Source organism: Lissotriton helveticus, chromosome 3_2 (genome assembly GCF_964261635.1).
Source record: "Lissotriton helveticus chromosome 3_2, aLisHel1.1, whole genome shotgun sequence".
In the NCBI taxonomy this organism is placed as follows: domain Eukaryota; kingdom Metazoa; phylum Chordata; class Amphibia; order Caudata; family Salamandridae; genus Lissotriton; species Lissotriton helveticus.
The window spans coordinates 134,795,095-134,818,227 of record NC_136062.1 but is presented as its reverse complement, the minus strand read 5'-3'; the positions used below and the strand labels follow the sequence as shown (position 1 = coordinate 134,818,227).

Below are 23,133 nucleotides of genomic sequence, written 5' to 3'. Positions count from 1 at the left end.
TCCCTTATCACTGGCAGCACCATAATACTATATTGAAGATCAATCAATCAATCAATCAATCATAGCATTTGTATAGCGCACTACTCACCCGGAAGGGTCTCAAGGCGCTTGGGGGAAGGGGGCAGCTACTGCTCGAACAGCCAGGTCTTGAAGGCGAGATGGTCCTGGGTCAGCCGAAGGTGGATGGGGGGGGGGGGGGAGTACCATGTCTTGGCCGCCAGGTAGGAGAAGGATCTTCTGGCGGTGGCTCTTCGGATGCGTGGTACGGCGGCGAGGGCGAGGCTAGTGGATCGTAGCTGGCGGGTGGGCGTGTAGAAGGTCAGGCGGTCGTTGAGGTACTTGGGGCCCAGGTCGTGGAGAGACTTGTGTGCGTGGGGGAGGAGCCTGAACGTGATCCTCTTGTTGACGGGGAGCCAGTGCAGGTCCCTCAGGTGGCCGGAGATGTGGCTGCGTCGGGGGATGTCCAGGATGAGTCGGGCGGAGGCGTTCTGGATGCGTTGGAGTCTTTTCTGTAGCTTGGCTGTGATGCCGGCGTAGAGGGTGTTTCCATAGTCCAGTCGGCTGGTGACGAGTGCCTGGGTGATCGTCTTCCTGGTTTCGGTCGGGATCCATCGGAAGATCTTGCGGAGCATGCGTAGGGTGTGAAAGCATAATGAGGAGACGGCGTTGACTTGTCTGGTCATCGAGAGGGAGGAGTCCAGGATGAAGCCCAGGTTGCGTGCGTGGTCTGTAGGCTTGAGAGTGGTGCCCAGGGCGGGGGGCCACCAGGAGTCGTCCCAGGCGGAGGGCGATGGTCCCAGGATGAGGACTTCCGTCTTGTCTGAGTTCAGTTTCAGGCGGCTGTTCTTCATCCATTCGGCGACGTCTTTCATCCCTTCGTGTAGGCTGGTTCTGGCGATGTCGGGGTCTCTGGTGAGGGAGAGGATCAGCTGGGTGTCGTCGGCGTAGGAGATGATGTTGAGGTTGTGTTGGCGTGCGATGGCTGCAAGAGGTCTCATGTAGACGTTGAAGAGGGTGGGGCTAAGTGATGATCCTTGCGGTACGCCACAGATTACTTCGGTGGCCTCGGATCGAAACGGGGGGAGGCGGACTCTGTGTTCTTCCGGCGAGGAACGAGATGATCCACTCCAGAGCCTTCTCTTGGATGCCGATGTTGCTGACTCGTTGAACTAGGGTGCGGTGGCAGACAGTGTCGAACGCTGCAGAGAGGTCCAGGAGGAGGAGTGCCGCTGTTTCCCCGTTGTCGAGCAGGGCTTGGATGTCGTAGGTGGCTGCGATGAGGGCGGTCTCGGTGCTGTGGTTGGCTCTGAAACCGGACTGCGAGGGGTCGAGGGATCCGTTCGTCTCGAGGAAGGCGGCAAGCTGTCTGTTGACGATCTTCACCATGACTTTAGCAGGAAAAGGGAGGAGCGAGAGGGGGCGGAAGTTCTTGAGGTCAGTGGGGTCCGCTGTTGGTTTCTTCAGTAGGGCGCTGAGCTCGGCGTGCTTCCAGCTCTCCGGGAAGGTGGCGGTGTTGAAGGAGGCGTTGATGATGTCCCGGAGTTGGGGTGCGATGATGGAGTCGGCCTTGTTGAAGACGTGGGGGCAAGGGTCGGTTGGAGATCCGGAGTGGATGGTGTTCATCGTGCGGGCTGTGTCTTCGGTGGTCACCGTGGTCCAGGTGCGGAGCTTTGACCACCACGATCGAACTCTCCAGCATTTCATGCCTTGCTGATTAAGCATATGGGTCCTTGCAGACCCAGGAATATTGTGGCCTACATAAAAATCTCCTGACAAAGGCGTTCTCACACGCCGAAACGCGCGTCGAAGAATGAGACACAAACTCAGCCACAACTTTTTATTGGATTGATTGTATCTATGTGTTTTTTAAGTTATGATTATTTTTATGTATTGTATGATTTGCACACTACTGTGATTAATAATCGATTTTTATATGTTTTTTTATATAAAGTATCTATCTCAATAATTATAATAAAAATATTTTCCTGTACATGTTCTTTTTACATGAAATTTTCTATTATCCACACACTCTTTTATTGTTCATCGCACTGTAAACTGTCTAGGAAGATACCCACATATTGGGATCTTAGAGTTAGTCCATCCCCTAAACTTAGTATAAGTATAGGAACCTAGTCCCTAGAACTTTAGATTATCCTGGACGAAACTCTGCAACATATATCTTGGAACATTCGACATTCTATTCTGACTAGAAGACTGAAGAATCTCCCTTGGGGTCAAGGAGTGACTCCCCTGTTCAAACAGGCACCGAAGAAGCATCTTGCCGGACGGCATTTCCATGGCTTCCGCCGGATCCTGAAGGATTTGCGACACAGGACACGGACTTCCAGACATCTCCGAGGCCGACACAAGATCACAGCGAAGCTGAGACCCACAGCCATCACAAGAGACGTGGGACCGCAACTCCTGGACACCGTGCATATTTGCAAGTGCACCTACTTCCCGAGCTTTCCCGAAGTTGTGTATTGGGCTATTTGTAGTCCAACCCCTGAGCACCTTTTGCACTGTAGATTGTGGGCCTACACTCCACGAATGTTCCGTGGGCCCGCTTCTAGCATTTCTGCTCGAGGCCCCTTTGCGATCCCTAGTCCGTCGACTGGTGGGTCCCCCCGAAAGTAACTTTTGTTTCTTGGGCTTCCCTGTTTGCTCCAGAGGTGCCCTGACTCCCCTCCAAAGGGGAGTCTGCTCCGAAGCCAATCTTTTGCATTCTGCGTGGGTTGCTGTTGCCAAGGCTTGTTGGGTCCAATCCGGATACCAACACCGCAGCACTCGACATCCTTTGTGGGAGAGCTTGAATCCAGCTCCTGGTTGTCGTCAACGCCTCCTGGTCCTCGTGGCTGAAGTCCAGCTTCACCTCCTGCACCTGAAATCACCTGACATCGGTGGGCATCTTCTTGTTGCCTCCCTGGTCACTGGCTAGTGACCTAGACTCTGTCCCCTCTGCTTTCAGGTTCTTCAGCTCTTCGATCCACCCTAGGATCCATCCGGACACTTTTCACCTGGTCACCTGCAGCACTTCTTTGCTGCTCTCCATAGGAAACGGTGACAAAACCTGACACGAAAAGACACCTACGCACCCGGCGTCCATGGGTGAGGTAACACAAGTACTTTGGTGCTCCCATGGGTCTTGACTCTCAAACTGTCGGGTACTGAAGGGGTTTGTTCCTAGTCCACTCCTAAGTGTCCCTAATCTTTCAAATTCTAACCGCAACTTTCTCCATAGAAGTCAATAGTGATTCGCAGCTGTGTTTAGACACTGCACGCGTCCCCCGTGGGTCTCTTCCGTCCCTACCTTGTGTGGTTCCTGGTTGCCCCAGCTGTTCTAGTGTAACTTATACCACTTTATTAGTATATAGTTTGTGATGCCCCTATGGTTAAACGTATACTGTGCTAATTTACTGTGTGCTAATTAAGTTTACTGTTTGTACTTTGGCCTCTAGCCTCATAAAGAGACTAGAGGGAGGTGTTTAGAATAAATACATATATTTTTATATATACGTGATGTGGTTCTCCTTTCATTTGGTCATTTACGAGCTTATAGACTGGTAAAACAAGCTGCTTTACATTCCTTCAAGACTTAGCCTGAAATCTGCTCTCCACAGCTACCACTAGGATAGCTTTCTATAAAGTTTGTCTTTAAACCTACCATCAATAAGGGTCGTTTGGACTGGTGCAAGGTGCCCACTAGACGGCATATGCCAGGCCAGCTTCTCACAGCTACACAGTGGACATGAGCTGACAAAGAGAAGCATTAGTTCTGCTGTGTATCAGTTTCGCATCTAAGCTTGACTTCTAGTGTGAGTAAGGCTCAAAGCGACAAGCTGAAACGCGTTGGGGCCTTGGTATCCCATGTATTCTTAAATAAAAAGAACACTTCTTATTCACCGTTCGTGGCCTGCGCCGTTCGGTTCCTTAAGGAAGGGGAGAGAGTATTAAGAAGACTTAGCTGGTATCTTTTTACCGCATGCCTTGACCACCCCGAGACTGCAAGAAGACTGAATACAAACCATCACGTCAGTTTTTGGGTCGCAGTCCAAGTATTTGTGGTGTATTCTAGTGCATCACATACAGAAATACAAACAAAATAAAGTGAAATTCAATCTAAAATAAAAACAAAATGTGCAAAAGGCAATAGGTCTTGGCTCTTAAAGGTCTAGCTATTGGCTTTGCCAATGCTTTTTGTTAGTGGCATGCCAAGGCAAGGTATGTGTCATGAAGCGTGTACACGCATAACAGCAATCTTGCAATGAGGTTTCTATTAAAGATGGCTGGCAACGTACGTTCGTTTTTCGTGAGGCAAGTCTGTGCGGCAATGAATTTTTTTTTAATTTACCCTTCTAGTATGGGAGATGACCATTTATCATTCTAACATGGTGCATGGCTTCTTTAGAACTGTAGATTGAAAAGTAAAACAAAGTGAAAAACGTGCGCACACAGTGCAAAAAAACCAAAATGAGTGCCCCAGCAGGACTTTGCAGTTGCCAGGTCCTCGTAAACATAATAAATACAAAATACATCAAATCACCTGAGCAGCGGGATAAAGGCACGGGAACCGGTGGAGGGGAGGGAGAAGTGCAAGGAGAACGCCTTGATGGAGGTAGAGGATAACAGAGCAGTGGAGAGTAAAGAAACAGGTGCACTTTCTTGGGCCTCTGAATCCATAATACAAACAATATTCCCCTCGTATATGCAGTGGAAGGCTAGAACTCATCCAATCAGAACACTTTAATACCGAAGTATTCGTGGGTAGGACAAACGCAAAAATAGGGCGGAAAAGCCAGTAAATCAAACGCAGACACCTGAGAAAACAAGGTTATTTAGTTATGACAAGGGACTAACCCAAACCCACTTTTAAGTATATGTTATGTTTTGGAAACAAAAAAAGGCCTGGTTACCGAGCCCTAACAATAGCGGCTCAGAGGCGCCTGAGCTTGAGTTGATGGCAAGAAAATATCACCCGTGTTGCATTTCTACTGCTCCAGATGAGGTTTGATTTTGTGGATAGGAAGTGTTGTAGTAAAAGAGATCTCTGCCAAAGTAGGATTAGACGTTTACTTTCTTTATTGCTGCTAAATGCGCTGTATTGCATTGGTCTGCAATGTAATCTCCATTAACTTTAAACCAATGTGAAGTTCTTTATCGAACAATTTTTCAGTTTGCGTGCCGTTCACCGTTTGCCTCGTGTTAAATTAAGAAGCATCCCCCCAAAGGTGCCTTTTACCGCTTGAAATGTACACATGATAAGGTGATCCAAATAAAATCCCAGCGTTAACGTGACCTAGGTATAAGACCCCAAAATGAAAACACTGGGATAGAATGCCTTGTTTTTTTTATTAAAGAATCGCTGTTTGTTGAAAGAACGTTGGAAATAGTTCTCTTTTTATCCTTCGGCCATTTTCCATAGTGTTTATTCGCAGGCACAAGCAAATTACTCGATTTAATTTCAGTAGATTTGGCAACAAATATGATTTTTGCGGATGTTCGTTAGTTCCGGAAATTCAGTCAGACGAGTCACTGTTTCCGTGTCCCACAGAAATAGCCCTTCTCCTCAAACCCTTCTGTTAAGGGAAAACAAATAAGACTTCCTGTATTGAAAAAATTCCCACAATGCTTTATTTGTTAACTGTTTGGCAGCCGGCTACTGAGATCTTAAACATGATGATGTCACTGGTGTAAAATACTACTTTTATAATCCTTTGTTATAAGTGTACGTTTTCTTGCATATTTACATAATGAAATGAATGAAAGTATTAATATATATATTTTTTCCCTTAGAGCACGGTAATGGAGGAAACTGCTATATGGGAGCAACACACAGTGACTCTACACAGGGTAAGCTGCTATGTCGCCTTGTGCCGCTGGATGCTGATTACTTTTTGACACAATAGACAAAAGCCAGATGTCAGGAAGTGAAAGAGAATGAGCTTGTTTTTCGTCATTTTCTTTTGTTAAAATTAGCAGCAACATAAAAAAAATGATATTTCTTAAAGAAGCAGTCCTCTTTAGATTTTCCACAGCTGTGCATTGTAATTATTCAAGCTGAAGTAATTGATAGTTTGTGTTTGTCCTAATCATTTAATTCAGGGCACTTAATATTCAAGTCCTCAGCATATTGAAAATTCAGTATTCTGACCTTTGGAACAGAATTTGAATATTTTATAACTTGTCATTTCATTATTACCTTTGTACCTCTTTGCAGTCATGCAACTTCTTGATTTCGGTTTTGGTGACAAGAATCGGAAGATTTAATTCGAGGTGTACACTTTTGCTTTTTCACTGTGACATCATGGTAGAGGGGTGGGATTTCATTTATTGGTTAATACATTTGCATTTACAGACCTTTACTTCACATGTTCAATATGTGTTTTGGATAGTTTATAAATTTAGACGTATTACCAGGAGTTTGCCACCGACCACAGCCTATTTTGTTGATTTGTAAGTCCTTATGTGGGAGAGGCAACAGTTGCTCTTGCCGTGACTCCAGAGCACTCACTCATTCCCAACCAGCATGCCAGGTGGTTATCCAGTCTCATCTCCTGAGTCGTGCTGCTCAATAATGTTGACACAGCCAACTCATGCGGTCACCCTGAAAGCCCCTCAGGTACTGATCATCCCTGTGCCGTAAACCATTTTTTTTGGCTTTAATAATATTGTTTATTTTTATATATATTTAGTCCTCTATTTTATAATTTGAAAGTCTGTTGCCTCGTCTAGCTAATCTTGTCAATTTTTCCACCCAAACGTCTCAGTTATTAATAGAATTCTACCCATTCTCAGCAAATTATCACACAAACCAATCTCTTTTAAAATGCAGTTTTGTTTTAGCTGTTTCCTGTTTCTAAATATCTGAGTTCATTGCGTGTTCTTTAGAAATTGTTATTTTATGTATATTTCATGAACTATATTCTTAGAAAAATCTACTTTGATTATACTTTTTTTCTGTGAATTTGGTGTCTCCGATGCTAAAACAATGTTTACACAATAAACTCGCAAAGATTTGATTGTCTCCAACACTGACCTGTATGTGACTTTAGCCCTCAACTACAAAGATTTATTTGGCCCGTGAGCATGCTCATGTATTTGTGACACCCACGCATTACCAAGCTGATATTATGCGGTCTTCTTAACGTGAGATCACTGCGGAAGCATAGACTCGACATATTCGAGCTGCTCACGGAGAGAAAATTCGATCTGTTATTCCTCACGGAAACGTGGCTTGACCAGTTCTCCGACTCGGAGGCTATTGAGGCCATGCCTGAGAACTACTCCATAGTCAGGCAGGATAGACCTGTGGGGAAGGGAGGGGGAATAGCAATCCTTTTTAAGAAGAGTCTTGAATGCTCATTGGAGTCTACCCCGGTCGCGGAGAGCGAAGCGGGAGCATTTTCCATACAAATAAATGGGGGGATGGCTATTAAAGGCTTGCTTATATACAGACCACCTGGGTCCTGTACTAAGTTCAGGGAGAGTCTGCTAGAAAGTGTCACTGAGGCAGCGCTTCGCAGGGACCAATTTCTCCTACTGGGAGATTTGAATCTGCACCTAAATAGTCCAGAGGATAAAGGAGCGGAGGAGTTCTGCAGGGACATTCAAGCCCTTCAGCTTGAACTCAAGCTCTCAATTCCTACGCACCGTCAAGGTCACCTGCTGGACCCGGTATTTGCAAACTGGGGAGGGGTTCAGGTCTCCACAGTCGAGCCGATCCCCTGGACAGATCACTTTTTGGTGGTATTTGCTATCAATAGCATCAAACCTATAAAACATAGTCAGGCACCCCTGAACTATTTAAGAAGGAAGTGGGCAAAATTCTCCTTGGAGGCTTTCAATGAAGCACTGATAAGGGAAGGCCAGCCTGGAGGTGAGGACGTTGAATCTGCGGTTTTCAACCTGAACAGGCGCATTATAGAGGCCCTAGATCAGACAGCACCACTCTGCCGTACATCTGCGGGCGGCCGCAAGGAAAGATCTGCTCCATGGTTTAATGGAGAGCTGCGGCGGACTAAGGCAGAATGTAAGCGTGCTGAACGAGTCTGGAGAGTATCTTATGACACTCAGGCCAGGGAAAGGTTTTTGGAGAAAAGGCTGATTAAAAAGTCGAAGGCGGCCTTTTATGCAGGGCAAATTCTAGGGGCTAAAAACTCTGCTAAGGAGCTCTTCTGTATCTATAAGTCATTGACTACTATTGACTCGTCTGTAGACCCGAAGAGTTGTTCGATCGAAACATGTGATCGCATCGCCAATTATTTTTCCACCAAAGTCGAGAAAATCTACTCGACCTTCCCCAACCCTTTTCCCACGGGGACTGAGCTTGAAGTAACATCAGATGGCATGGAGAACCCGGGGCTCCTCACAAATCTCACCACTCCTCCTCCTGAGGAGCTAGTCAGGATATGTCGTTCAGTAAAATCTGGCTCCCCTTTGGACCCGGTGTCTCCTAAGCGGCTGGGGGACAGCCTGGGAGTCCTGGAGCCTTACATAAGGCATGTCTTGGACATTTCCTTCGAGTCAGGTTTACTACCTGAGGGGTGGAAACAGGCGGTCGTGCTCACCCTCCGAAAGAAAGCTCACATCGGTTTTGAGGTGTTGGAAAATCTGAGGCCGATCTCACTACTACCTTTCCTGTCCAAAGTGGCTGAGAAGGTGGTAAACACCCAAATCATGAATCATGTAGAGGAGGTGGGTTTGCTACACGATACGCAGTTCGGTTTCAGACCGCGTCACTCCACTGAGTCCGCCCTTCTCATGGCAACTGAACATCTGAGACAGGGTGTAGACGAGGGGCATACCATGGCCTTAATCCTGCTCGACCTCAGCGGGGCGTTCGACACTGTAGCACATTCCACCTTGCTGCAGTGTCTGAGCAAAGGCGGCATCGCTGGCACCGCGCTGAGGTGGATTCAGGCCTTCCTAACGGGTAGGAGCTTCCAAGTGAGGCAGGGTGATTGTTACTCCAGTGGGGTACCTTTGGGCCAGGGCGTGCCTCAGGGCTCGTCCCTGAGCCCGACCCTGTTTAACTTGTATGTGGCGCCTGTCGCATCCATTGTGGAGAGTTATGGCCTCCAACTGGTATCATACGCTGATGATACGCAACTGGTCATCTCCCTGTCGCACGCGCCCTGTCTTGCTGCTGATGGCTTCCGATCGTGCATGAAAGATCTGGCCGATTGGATGGCCATGAATTGTTTAAAGCTCAACGGCAGCAAGACAGAGGTGCTGGTGGTAGGGAGAGCCCAGTTGGCCTGGTCATCAGCCTGGTGGCCATCCTGTCTCGGGCCGGCCCCCTCCCCGTGTCAGGAGGCAAAAAATCTTGGCGTATGGTTCGACGCGGGTCTTACCTTCGGGCCCCAGATCAATCGTGTGGTCGGCGTATGTTTTGGGATCTTGAAAAGACTGAGGAAAGTCCTTGACTTACTGCCACTGGAAGCTCGCCAAACCCTGGTACATGCTTTGGTGACCGCAAGGTTGGACTATGCGAACCTGCTGTATCTGGGGGCATCGAGTAAAAGTGTTGGACGCCTTCAAGTGCTGCAGAATGCTGCAGCACGCTTGATCCTTAGGTTGCCCAAAAGGGCGTCCTCGAAGCAGGCTTTGCAAAAACTACACTGGCTGCCTGTGAGGAGCAGAGTCGAGTATAAAGCTCTCTGCACCTGCCATCGGATTCTGAATGGCAGGGCACCCCGACCTCTGAAGAGCTTGATTGAAGCTTATGAACCTGCCAGAGCGCTTAGATCTGCGGGCGGGGGACTGTTGAGGATCCCCAAGGTGAAGAAGGCTCGCATGGGAGGCAGATCCTTCAGGCACCTAGCACCAAATCACTGGAATAAACTTCCAGTAGATCTTCGCTTGGAACCAGCAGAAACGAGGTTCCGAGCTAAATTAAAAACCCACCTCTATGTTAGATAAATTGGTCCGCTTAGCAGCCTCTTTTCTCTGTTTTATGCCCTCTCATCGCTAGCGCGGGGACACGCCGGTGTGCGTAACTCAGCGCTCTACATATGCCTCTATTATTATTATTTTATTATTAGTGTTGGTTTATGTCCACAGAGAGATGCTCACTCTTATTCATTGCTTTCATAAACGAGGTCAGTAGGGTAACCACACATGTAGCTTTACTAACTGAAGTGCTCCAACGTGTTTTATCTGAACCTATTATACATTACCCTATCCTGTGAAGAAGTTACTGATGTGATCGAGTAGGCTGTCCTAGCTCAGCTGTCAAATCAAGCTAAGTAAAGTTGCTCTCCCAGGTACTTAAAAAGAGGTAGGGGGAATACTGATAGTGATAGTGGTGTATACTGATTTGATTTTCATGCAGTCTTCATTGACTTAGTGCCGCTCCCCACTACTGTTAGTCTGGAATGTTTGGGAGGAGCGTAGGTGGTGTCGGAAGTATAACCTCAAGATACTAGATATTTAGCAGGTCCTTGAGAAAGTAGAAAGTGTGATTTATGTTTTCATTTATTTTTGTTTATTTAATGAAGCTGGTGCACAGAGTCTGTATGTTTGGCCTCGGTTTTGTTGACTGAACAGGTGTGTTACATGTTACTTGAATACTATCCATAGCTAATTCATAAAGAGGATAGTGTGAACTTAGATCGCTTTACCTTTCTAAGAAGAACTGTAATGTCTGGCAGTTTGTACCAACATTCAAAAATGTCCTATAAAAATGGTAAAATCCTCAGATATTTGTTTTTGAGCAACTTAGAAATTTATCCTAGAAATAGAAACAGAAATTGTTAGTAAATGCAAGATCCTGTCAGTCAATGCCAGTGGAATTCTTAACAAACAAAAATATAGCACCTTCATTAGGTGGCTCTATTTTTCCCAAAACTTGCTGTGGGAATTTGAACAAATTCGAAGGGATCCCCAGGGTAGGTGGTTATGGGTAGTAGCAAAGCTGAAGGGGAAGATCTTAAATTTTATAAAGTACTATGTTCCCGTCACGGATGATGCCTCGGGCTGGTTAAAATCAATGAGCTTTTGAGGGGGGCCCCTGGGCAGATCATTATCGATGGAGATTTTTACACACAGGACCTAAAGAAGTACACCTCACACAAAAATAAAAACCAATTGAAACCAAACACTAAAAAAGTCTTTCAGGCTATTAGGCATGATTATCAATTAATAGATCCCTGGCGGAAAATTAATACCGATAAAAACACCTTCACTTGCCATTCGCATCGCTTTCAGACTGCTTCCCGAATTGATTTTTTCCTATCATCTAGATCCCTGTCGATCTTAATGGCAGATATTGGGAGCAACCCCTTCTCTGACCATGCGTATATAGGGCTTGAGCTTGAACTTGGTGTGGGAGGGGGAGAGCGACCCAGGTGGCAGCTGGATCGCCTCCTTCTCCAGGATCAAGAATGGGTGGAGAATTTTGTATGGATCTCCGAATATTTTAGGATCAATGATGAAACGGCGGGACCCTTTGCGGGATAGGGGGGTTCAAGGCTGCAGCTCTTGGACAAATAATCTCCTTTTCAGCCGCCCAGTCTAGGGCTCGGCGGCTCAAAATAGCTGAATTGCAGGGGGCGGTGGAGAGGGCACATGCTCAGCAGATCCGGTCACGCCCACATCAATTGGATAAGGCTAGTAAGGCCTTGAGAGACTTCTTTGTCTTAGAAGAGATCAGCAGTTCCCGATCCTACCAACAAAAGGTCTATGAGGACAGCCAGATGGTCGGCAAATTGCTGGCTAACTGTACAAGAATTAAACCAGAAGCAGCCTTAATTTCAAAGCTGACGGAACCCAAGACCGGAGCAGAAAGAAGTAACCAATAGTGAGGAGATTCCACAGATTTTGTTTTTAGAACACTTCCAGCAACTTTATACTACTGAGTACCTGGTGGGTGAGGAATCTATACAGGAGTACTTTGACAACGTAAATATTCCTAGATTATCCGATTTTTGGATTAACCAGCTAAATTGAGATTTAGAATCTGCTGAGATCTTGGCATTAAATCAGCGGCCGCGGCAAAAGCGTGTGGGTAAGATGGGTTCCCAATAGAGTTTTATAAGACCTTTTCAAAGGAGCTAATTCCACCCATGAAACAACTATTTAATCACATAAAAAACGGTGGCTAGGTCCCCTCATTTTTCAAGGACGCAATTGTTGTGTGCTTCGTAAAAAAAGATAAACACCCGAAGGATGTCAATTCAATTATAATAGGCCCATTAACCTCCTTAATTCAGATTACAAGATTTTAATGAAGGTGTGGGCTGAGCGTTTTTTATTTGCCGTACAGGAAATAATTCATAAAGATCAGGCTGGTTTTATAGCAGGAAGATCCATGGCAGCTAATACGGAATTTCTAATACAGGCTTTGGACTATTGTAACACCAACTCTATCCCTGCATGTATTATTATGGTCTATGCGGAGAAAGCATTCGACTTGGTGAACTGGAACACTTTGGTTCGAGGCATGTGGGCTGCTGAATTCATATCTTTGCCTGTATCGCCGCCTAGTGTTGGGTCCGGATGATTGCACTTTGTTGTCCTGGAAGAGTCTTCGAAGTATCACGAGATAGGTGACTCCTCCCTTGGACCATAGTGCGCATGGGCATCCACTCCATCCTTAGATTGTTTTTTTCCACCATTGGGTTTGGATGTTATTTCCTACACTCCAGCTCGGAATCGAAACTAACTACTCCCTAAGGCCAAAAGGCCTTTGAACTCGACGGTATTGATTTCGCTCGGTACCCCTTGACTCCATCCAGATTTTCATCTTGATCCGGTCATCGATGCGGGCCGTTTGGCCTTATCGACGCCACGTGTGACTTCCGTCGATGGAAAGGAGTACTTTTAAAAAAAGGTGCCCACAATGCCACTCTAAGTTCCCACATACTGACAAACACACAGTATGCAACAAGTGTTTGTCACCTGAACACAAAGAAGAGGATTGCCCGGCGTGTGCCCAATTTCAATCCAAGAAAACTATCCGGAATCGACGGGCTGCCAGGCGAGAGATGCAGAAGACTGCACCGGAACCGGAGAATACCTTCGAGGACGACCAAGAGCTTCCCGAAGCTGCCGACTCTGATCTAGAGATCGTCACCGTTGAGGACCAATCAGACTCTGATGACCAGATCACACCGGGGCAAAAAACTGTGAGTACCCAGCCCCCCACTCCACTCAGCCCAACAAAGAAGGCTCCAGTCGAAGCATCGCCGAAAGGCCTTAGCCAAGATCGAGACATTCCCTTGGAGACCCCACCTCTCGGCCCGGCTCCGAAGCACAAACAAACGCCTTCAGGTAGCCCAGGCCCGAAGAGTCATCGAGCCAAAAAGAGTTCTCCAGCCAAAGGTCATCGAACCTAAAAAACTGGTAGACCTGAAGGGCTCACAACCGAAAGAGGTGGCCCGACCGAAGATCTTCGACCCAAAAAGTAAGGTCGTCCATCCAAAGGGTGTACAGCCTAAGAAAGCTGTTGACGCCGAAAGACCATCGGCACCGAAACCCTCGGCACCGAAGAGCGTCCCGCCGCAAAAACACTCTGCACCAAACGGCTTAGCACCAAATACAATCGTCTAGCCCAAAAAACCATCGGAACCGAAGACATCGGAACCGAAGAAAATCGTACAACCAAAAAAGGTCGTCGATACAGACGGACCTAAAAAGGCTGCCGAACACACAAAAAAGACAAAGTAACACCAGGCTTCGGACCAAAGTAACACCAGGCTTCGGACAAAAAACGATCCAAAACAAGTCGCCGACCCTAAAAAGGCCGCCGATCCAAAGAAAGACTCTAAAGCCAAGGAACGCGTCGAACCAAGAAAGGTTATCGAACCTAAATCAGCTGTCGAGCCCAAAGGATCTCCAACACCAAAAAGCACCGAGCCACAGACTCCAAAAAAGGTTCATAAACCTAAACCCTCGACGCCAAAGCCATGGACAGTCGAGGAAGAACTACTCCACCCACATCCAGTGTCCGAGGAGCAAGCTAAATTATATATCGATCCAAATACAGGACACGTCATAGTCTACCACCGGAAGAATAGGCCTTTACCACAAGACACTCCTTCTCCAGTTCCTCCAAAGAAAAAAGACTTTGGCACATCTCCCTCAAGGCCTTTCACTCCTCCTCCTTTTCTGCCTGATATGCCTTTCGTTCCTTACTCTCCCACACACTCTGATCACAATGAGGGAGAGGACATGGGGGAAGATCCTCAATACAATTATGATGACACTGGGGATCCTGATCAACAAGATCACACATGGGATGACCAAGATGATGACGAGCAACAGCCCATCCCAGATACTTCCCCATACCCAACAAAACCGTCACCTACAGACGACACAATCATGTTTAATCAGCTTATAGATAGGGCAGCTAAATATCACAAGGTAGATATGCACACTGACCCTATAGAGGAAGATTTCTTGTTCGACACCTTCCCCACTACTGAGAAAAATGTCAAAACTCTTACAATGCTTAAAGGGGTCCTCAAGCACGAGCCAGATATCTTTAAAGATCCTGCTAGGGCACGAGTGCTCAATCCAAGAATAGAGAAAAAATATAAGGCAGCACCAGCAGACCCTACTTATATAAAACAACAGTTGCCTTTAGATTCTTTAGTCGTTGCAAACGCTCGTAAACGAGCCAATTCGCAAACAACAGGAGACGCTCCCCCTCCTGATAAAGAATCTAAAATTTTAGAAGCATCCGGAAAAAGAGTAGCTTCACAAGCTGCTAATTCTTGGAGAATCGCTAATACACAAGCTCTATTAGCGAGATATGATAGAGCACACTACGACCAACTCGAAACTCTAATGCAACACATACCAGAACCCTTTAAGGCGCAGGCCAACGACCTCATTCAGGAAGGCAAATTCATAACAAACTCCTCCATCAAATGTGCGCTAGACGCAGCCGATACTTCGGCTCGGCCAGGTCTATCAACACCAGCGTTTTACTGCGCAGACACGCATGGTTACGCATATCTGGATTTAAGAACGAGGTGCAATCCACCATCCTCAATCAGCCAGTAAACCAAGACTTTGTTTGGCCCTGCAGTTGACACCATTTTAGATAAAATGAAAAAAGACACTGAAACGGCCAAATCAATGGGGGCGCTTCAGTTCCAACAACACCGGGGCTCCTTTCGTCGCTCCTCATATAGAGGTGCAGGAAGGGGCAGCACTTCGCAAAGCTCCTCCACCTTCAAGTCAAATACCCAGAGCACTTTTAACAAAGGCTCCAATAGAGGAGGTTACAGAGGAAACAATAATAAGGGCAGAGGACGTGGAGGCAATAACACCATAGCCTCCACTGCCACCAAACAGTGACTTCACCACACTCCCTCCAGAACACACAACACCTGTCGGAGGCAGAATCAATCACTTCCTACCTGTCTGGAACGCAATTACCACAGACAGGTGGGTGAGAAAAATTATCCAGTATGGTTATTGCCTGGAACTCACTTTTACTCCACCCAACATACCACCCAAACACCGTCCTATGTCCAAAGAGCACATAACACTGTTACAGCAAGAGGTCCAATCCATGCTACAAAAGGGCGCTATAGAGCCAGTCCCTTTTCAACACCAAGGAACATGAGTATATTCTCTATACTTCCTAATTCCCAAAAAGGACTGGTCGCTCAGACCCATTTTGGACTTCAGACCTCTGAACCAATACATACTATCAGAGCACTTCCATATGATAACCTTACAACAAGTTCTCCCACTGCTTCAGCAGGGCGATTTCCTTGCCACATTAGACCTCAAAGACGCATACTTCCACATTCCTATACACCCAGCTCACAGGAAATATCTCAGGTTCACACTACAAGAACAACACTATCAATTCAAAGTTCTCCCCTTTGGAGTAACTACAGCTCCAAGGGTGTTCACCAGGTGCCTAGCTGTAGTGGCAGCACACCTCAGGTGGCAACACATCCACGTGTTTCCCTATCTTGACGATTGGCTCATAAAAGCCAAGTCAGACATCCAATGTGCAAGTCATACGTCTCAAACCCTCCAGCTGCTGCACAGTCTGGGTTTCTCAATAAATTACCCAGAATCTCATCTGCAACCCTCCCACATATAACAATATCTGGGAGCTACAATAGATACATCAGTAGCAAAGGCATATCCCAATCCAGTCAGGATAGCCAACATGCAGACACTAATCCAAAGTTTATAGCCAGAACACTCCCTACCAGCTCGAGTGCTCATGCAACTCATAGGCATGATGGCCTCCTGCATATTCATTGTCCCCCATGCCAGACTTCAAATGCGTCCATTACAAGAATGCCTAGCAAGGTAGTGGAACCAGGCTCAAGGTCAACTAAAAGACCTAGTGTTGGTAGACAGTCGCACATACTACTCTCTGCAGTGGTGGAATCCACAAAACCTTTCCAAGGGGCGACTGTTCCAAGAGCCAGTTCCACGAGCCAGTTCCACAAGTAGTATTGACAGCGGACGCATCACTGACATGCTGGGGAGCCCACCTACATCAATACACAGTCCAAGGGCTCTGGACAGCCAAGCAAAAGACACTGCATATCAACCACTTAGAGTTGCTAGCAGTTTTTCTGGCACTGAAAGCGTTTCAAAACTACATATACAACAAAGCGGTGTTGATCCGGACGGACAACATGACAGCCATGTATTACATCCAAAAACAGGGAGGGACTCGCTCTCTACAGCTTTCCCACTTAGCGCAGAGCATATGGAAGTGGGCAATTCCAAAGAACATCTTTCTCCTAGCACAACACCTGCCAGGGAAAGACAATCAAATAGCGGATCTGTTAAGCAGACACAGCCAACAGATACACAAATGGGAGATTCATCCTCAAGCTCTCCAACCATTCTTCCAAGAATGGGGGCATCCAGAAATAGATCTGTTTGCCACAAACGAAAACTCCAAATGCCAGTACTTTGCCTCCAGGTTCCCACATCCGTTGTCACAGGGCAATACGATATGGATGAACTGGTCAGGCAGACTTGCGTACTCTTTTCCACCAGCCCCACTGATTCCGCTAGTGGCACGCAAACTACGTGAGCAGTCTCTGACACTGATCCTGGTTGCTCCAACATGGGCCAGACAACCATGGTACGCAACATTCCTAGAACTCTCCGTTGTTCCACAGCAAAGACTGCGTCTATCGCCACATCTCCTAACTCATAACCATGGAGAAATCAGGCACCCAGATCCCAATCAACTGAACCTAGCGATCCGGCTCCTGAAGTCTTAGAATTTGGATATCTCAATTTGCCTCCTGATTGAATGAAAATTATCAAAGAGGCAAGACGCCCAACCACTAGAGCATGCCATGCAGCCAATTGGAAAAGATTTGTAATTTATTGCAACATTAACCAAATTAATCCATTAGACGCTTCAATACAAAACATTATCTGTTACCTGTTGCATCTTCAAAGATGCAATCTAGCATACTCTTCAATAAGACTTCATCTTGCAGCTATAGCAGCTTACCTCCAAAACAGACAACACCTGTCTCTGTTCAGAGTTCCAGCAATCAAGGCTTTTATGGAAGGGCTCAAACGGATAATCCCTCCCAAACATCCACCTTCACCGGTCTGGAACTTAAATATAGTACTTACCAGACTTATGGGACCTCCTTTTGAACCACTCCACTCATGTGAACTGCAATTTCTGACATGGAAGGTGGCTTTTTTAATTGCCATCACTTCACTCAGATGAGTAAGTGAGTTACAGGCTTTAACTATTCAGGAACCTTACATGCAAATACATGCAAATAAGGTGGTACTACGTGCTAACCCTAAATTTATGCCAAAGGTCATTTCCACTTTCCATATCAATCAGTCCATTGAACTGCCCGTTTTCTTCCAAAACCCGCAGTCAGTAGCTGAAAGAGTCTTACACACTCTAGATGTAAGAAGAGCTCTGTTATATTACATTGACAGAACTAAACCATTCAGAAAGACAATGCAACTGTTTGTTGCTTTCTCACCACAACATAAAGGTAACCACATCTCTAAATCAGGAATAGCTAGATGGATAGTTAAATGCATTCAAATATGCTACCACAAAGCTAAACACACTCTAACAGTACCCCCAAGAGCACACTCCAAGCGCAAAATGGGGGCATCCATGGCTTTCCTGGCAAACATGCCACTAGAAGACATCTGTAAGGCAGCCACATGGACTAAAATACACACTTTGACCAAACACTATTGTGTAGATGTGCAAGCAAAGCAGCAAGCTGCTGTAGACCAAGCTGTCCTCAAAACTCTTTTTCAAACTGCTGCAGCTGGGACAGGCGTCCACCGCTAGAGGAGGTACTGCTATACAGTCTATGCAAAGATATGAATTCAGCAGCCCACATGCCTCGAACGGAAAATGCTACTTACCAGTATGCATCTGTTCTTGATATGTAGGGCTGCTGACATTCATATCAACCACCCTCCTCCCCGGGGCCTGTCGCAGCTGCAGGGTTTTCTTTGCATGGCCATCTTTTCTCTACTATACTCCATCTTTGCCACAATGGCGAAAAACAATCTAAGGATGGAGTGGATGCCCATGCGCACTATGGTCCAAGGGAGGAGTCACCTATCTCGTGATACTTTGAAGACTCTTCCAAGACAACAAAGTGCAATCATCCGGACCCAACACTAGGCGGCGATCTATGCAAAGAAATGAATGTCAGCAGCCCTACATGCCAAGAACAGATGCATACTGGTAAGTAGCATTTTCCTTTCTCGCCCTTGGCCAATTTGGTTTCCCCCTTCAGGTTATTTCCATGCTATGTAATATTTATCAGGGGACTCAGGCCCAAGTGGTAATTAATACGAAACTGGCTGGCACTGTAAAAATAAATCGGGGGACAAGACAAGGGTGCCCGCTCTCCCCATTGCTTTTTACCTTTTTTATAGCACCTTTGGTTATTAGAATGCGTGATAATGCTGTGATTAAGTCCCCAATTTTGGGTATGGCCAAACTGAAACGTTTTGCGGACATTATTTTATATTTGAAGCCCAACAGTGATCATTTGGAAGTGGTGTTGAGTGAATTTAGTAAATTTGAATTAATTGGGGCTATAAAATAAATTCAAACAAAACTGAAGTTCTCGTTTTGAATGCAGATATAAACTTCCTTTCATCCGGTCTGAGGGCACAAGCTGCAAAGCCGGACCCAATTTGATACTTGGGGTCTTCGTGTCCAACCAATATCAACAGCTATATAAATTCAATTACGTAAGAACGCAAGACAAAATTAAGAGATTATTGAAACAGTGGCTTCTACTCCCTTTGACTTTGTTGGGACGAGTATCACTAATTAAGATATCCATACTTCCATTACTCATTTTCCTATTTACAAATGTTCCAATTAAAATAAATGTTTTTTTTTTAAAGAAATGGAAATCCTGGTTAGACCGTTCGTCTGAGGGAAAAAAGCTCCCAGTGTTAAGCTAACATTACAATTAACATCTGAACTAGGAGGTCTGGCTTTACCTCACTTAAGAACTTACTACAATGCTGCTTTTTTGGATCTGCTAGCAGGTTTAATGGGATTTAATAGCGCCAGAGATAACTTCTTTGTTGAGAAAATGGTACAGGAAACCGGCTCTCAAATTTTAGTATTTTTAAAAACCTCCAAACTTCCCAAAAAAACAAGATATAAGACATTGAAGGACTATTCTTTCGGACGTTAGTCTTTTTTTAAAATGACAGGTTCCTCTGGGTTACAATACTTGAAATTGAGGGAATGTAAATGTCTCTGCCTCCAAATTCGTTCATGCCACTTGAGAAACTGGGAAGGTTGTGGGCTAGGGTAGCTAAGACATTTTTTAATTCAGAATAGGGTGATATGGTAAGAGGTGCTGTAAGGGATGGAAATCAGAGGAAACCTGCCTTTTTCAAATACGTACAAATTGTTCATTACGTAAAAAATATAAATGGTATTCTTGATACACCAAATAAACCTGTGATAGCTCTATTCGGGGCTAAAGTAAGTGGCGTGGGGAATTGGTATTGTCTGTTGCATAATTGGGGCCAACTCCCATTGTTAGAGAACCATTTGGAAAGGGTGGTCCGTGAAACACAATGTACTTTTTCCATTATTGAATGGCAAGCTTTAAGTCACCAAGGAAGCAAGTCGCTTAGAGCAGCCAATTTTAAAAGAATGGATTTCCTATCCCGCTGGCTGGTCTACCTTACTCCGGAAACACTCAAGAAAAGGTATCCGGATGCCGTAAATAGGTGTTTCCGATGCCAGTGGGATGGAGAAGGGGGCTGGCTCCATATCTTTTTTATATGTCCTAGTGAAGAACCGGATTAACCCACTTACTGGGTCTCGACGGCGGGGGAACCACCCAAGCCTTCCATACCCTTCATACGTAGTAAAAGGAGAGACACAGGAGCCTTCGTCTGCAGGAGGAACCCAGATTTATTCAAATAGCCCAAGCTCGTCAGAAACAAGACGGAGGAGGCTTCTGCTTTATTCCGCAGCTTACAAGCCTTTTATACTTTTTCAACTCAGTCTTTTGGCTGTTAGTTCATTGTTCAATCAGAGCAGTGTTTGCAGTTGATAACCAGATCCAGACCACGTTTATAGATGGTGACCAGGTCAAGGCTTGGACACAAATCATTGTTCACTTGGCTTGATCAAGGCTCAGTCTTTCAGGTCATTGTTTAATCACCCTGATCCAGGCCCAGCAGTCAGACCATTGTCCAGATAACCTGATCACGGTGTCATGGATGTTTACCAGGCTGGGAGCAGGAGATGGAAAACAAATCATTTACACAGGGTGTGAGTGTCTCATGGCTTTCTGTTGAACTGCAAGAACAGGTGGGGTTGGGTGTGCGCCAGTTCCTGGGCAGAAATGCAGGCTGCAAGATGGCTGTTGTCGTGTTAGTTAGATTTTCCTCCGACATCAGCAGAAACGACCAGGTGGGTCGTGTGGAAGTGTTTGACACGAGATGGCAATGAAAAAGCAATGGAGTCTCGGTACAAATAATGCCGATCAGAAGAACACTTTTCCTCAGACCCTCCTTTTGCAATTGAGTGGCAAATCCCTTAAGAAATGTCAATGTTCATAAGGCCATCGGTTTCTTGTAGACAAACAGCGTCACCACGGTGGCCATGAAGCATTTACTATGTCGGATTTGGGTGTTTTGGACGGCTGCCATTGTGCTAAGCCAGGGACCTCTAGTGGCTGTCTGTGATTGGTGGTTGCTTCACTGGGCGCAGGTGCCAAGGGCCCTATGGCGTACCTTAGTCTGACACACCAGCACTACTCTCAGCCGGGGAAGATCACAGCCCTACAGCCTATAGGTACTCGGCAAAGTCAAGGGCAAGCCTTCCCTTGGGGGTGCAAATTGTATCGGTCGGAAGAAGGGACAGTATGGTCGGGAAACAATTGTTCTTGGTGATGAGAAGAGTTAAGGCAGGGTTCCACCCTTCCTTTCAGTATGCTGTCACTCTCTGCTTCCGTGTATGTAGAATGCAGTCTGGCATCTCTGAATGGGACAAACGTCGGGACTGTCTCTGTTTCTGAGTCTCCTTGTCCTTCCCTCACCCACTGATCATAGGGGAGGGGCAGAGGCACACGCCTGCAGTGCGACAAATGCAACCAATTCTTCCGACCTTCTACTTTCACTGCGGTGCGGGTGCCAGTAACACCTGACTGGGCTGTGTCCAGCGGGGCTCGAGGCTCTTAGTCCGTTGAAAGATTTTCACCAAGACATATTCACCAGGTTGATTGACGTGTCCTGGGCCCTCGCTTTTGTCAGGTATGGCCTCATGCACCTGGTGATAAAGAGTACGAAAGATATTAGTTAAACTGTACAGATAATCAGTTAATACAGTGTATTCAACATCAGACAGTTTCTTAGGCCGTGTGACACCCCATACATTGGCAGGCCTCCCGAACACAATGTTCGAGGCATATGAGCTGCAGATTGTACACTATGCATAGATCGCCACCTAGTGTTGGGCCCGGATGTTTGCAGTTTGTTGTTGCCCTGAAAAGTTCTTTGGAAGTCACGAGAAGGGTGATTCCTCCTTAGGACCACATTGCGCATGGGCATCGGCTCCATCCGCAGATTGTTGTTTTCCGCCATCTGGCTCGGATGTATCTCCTGCGCTCCGGTTCGGAACCAAGTTTCCTTCGTTGCGCAATCCTCACCCAGTTCGACGGTATTGTCTCGATTGCGATCTACCACGCGATTCTCAACTAACTTCGAAGTCTTCGATTCCGGTCGTCGACCAAGGCCTTCGGGCCTACGTAGGCCTCACTTTCTGGCTCATGGAAAGGACGCCATTCAAGAAGTGTCCTCAATGTGGGTCGAAGTTTCCCCACACCGACCTATATGGGGTGTGCAACCTGTCCCTTCACCGGAGCACGAGGTCAAAGACAGTTCTGGGTGTGCCTCATTCCGCTCCAAGAAGACTATCCAGGACCGACGAGCTCAAAGAACAATGGCTCGCTCGTCCACTCCGATTCCCGACGACATCTTCGATGAGGTCGTCAACGTGCCAGAACACCAGCACGCCGAAGAGAGTATCGGATCATCAGATGCCGAAGACTCCGACGTCGAGGAGGTCACGCCAGCTCAACGGGTCGTAAGTAAGACCGTCAACCCCACCCCATCCTCGACACCATCTAAAAAGGCTTCGGTCACACCCTCGCCTTTGGCCTCGGGTGCACACCGGGAGACTGCTTCTAACGCCCCGCATCCGGGCCCGGCAAAGAAGACCATAAAGCCTTCAGGCGGCTCGGGCTCGAGCCAGCCTACTTCCGGTGCTGACCCAGTACTCACACCGAAGAAAAAGCCATCTTCCTCTTCCACCTCAACCGTTGCTTCGACACCCGAGCATATGGCGCGAATACTGGCAGCGGTTCGTCGACACCGAAACCGCACTCTGAGCCGAGTAAAAAATCAACCAAAGCTCCAGACTCTCACGCATAGGAGCCGAAAAAACCCTCGGAACCGAAAAAACAGGTTCCCATAAAAGACACTTCGTAAGGGCACACTCCTAAGCCAACTGCCGACTCGATGCCTAAAAAACCTACGGAGCCGAAAATTTCGACGCCAAAGAATTTATCAGGCTCACAAGAGCTTTTTACACCGGATTCACAACAAAAAACCCTTGTAAAGGATCCCAAAACTGGACAATTGACTCTA

General features: G+C 46.5%; 1 protein-coding gene across 5 annotated transcripts in view; it reads left to right on the top strand.

Annotated features, from left to right (window-relative positions):
• TJP1 (tight junction protein 1) overlaps positions 1–23,133 on the top strand; it is a 736,246-nt gene that overhangs the window by 91,422 nt on the left and 621,691 nt on the right. For all 5 annotated transcript variants that reach the window (XM_078684928.1, XM_078684927.1, XM_078684925.1 and 2 more), the window contains exon 2: positions 5,794–5,850. In XM_078684928.1, the coding sequence (XP_078541054.1) occupies positions 5,794–5,850 (57 nt within the window). The remainder of the gene's footprint in view (positions 1–5,793; positions 5,851–23,133) is intronic.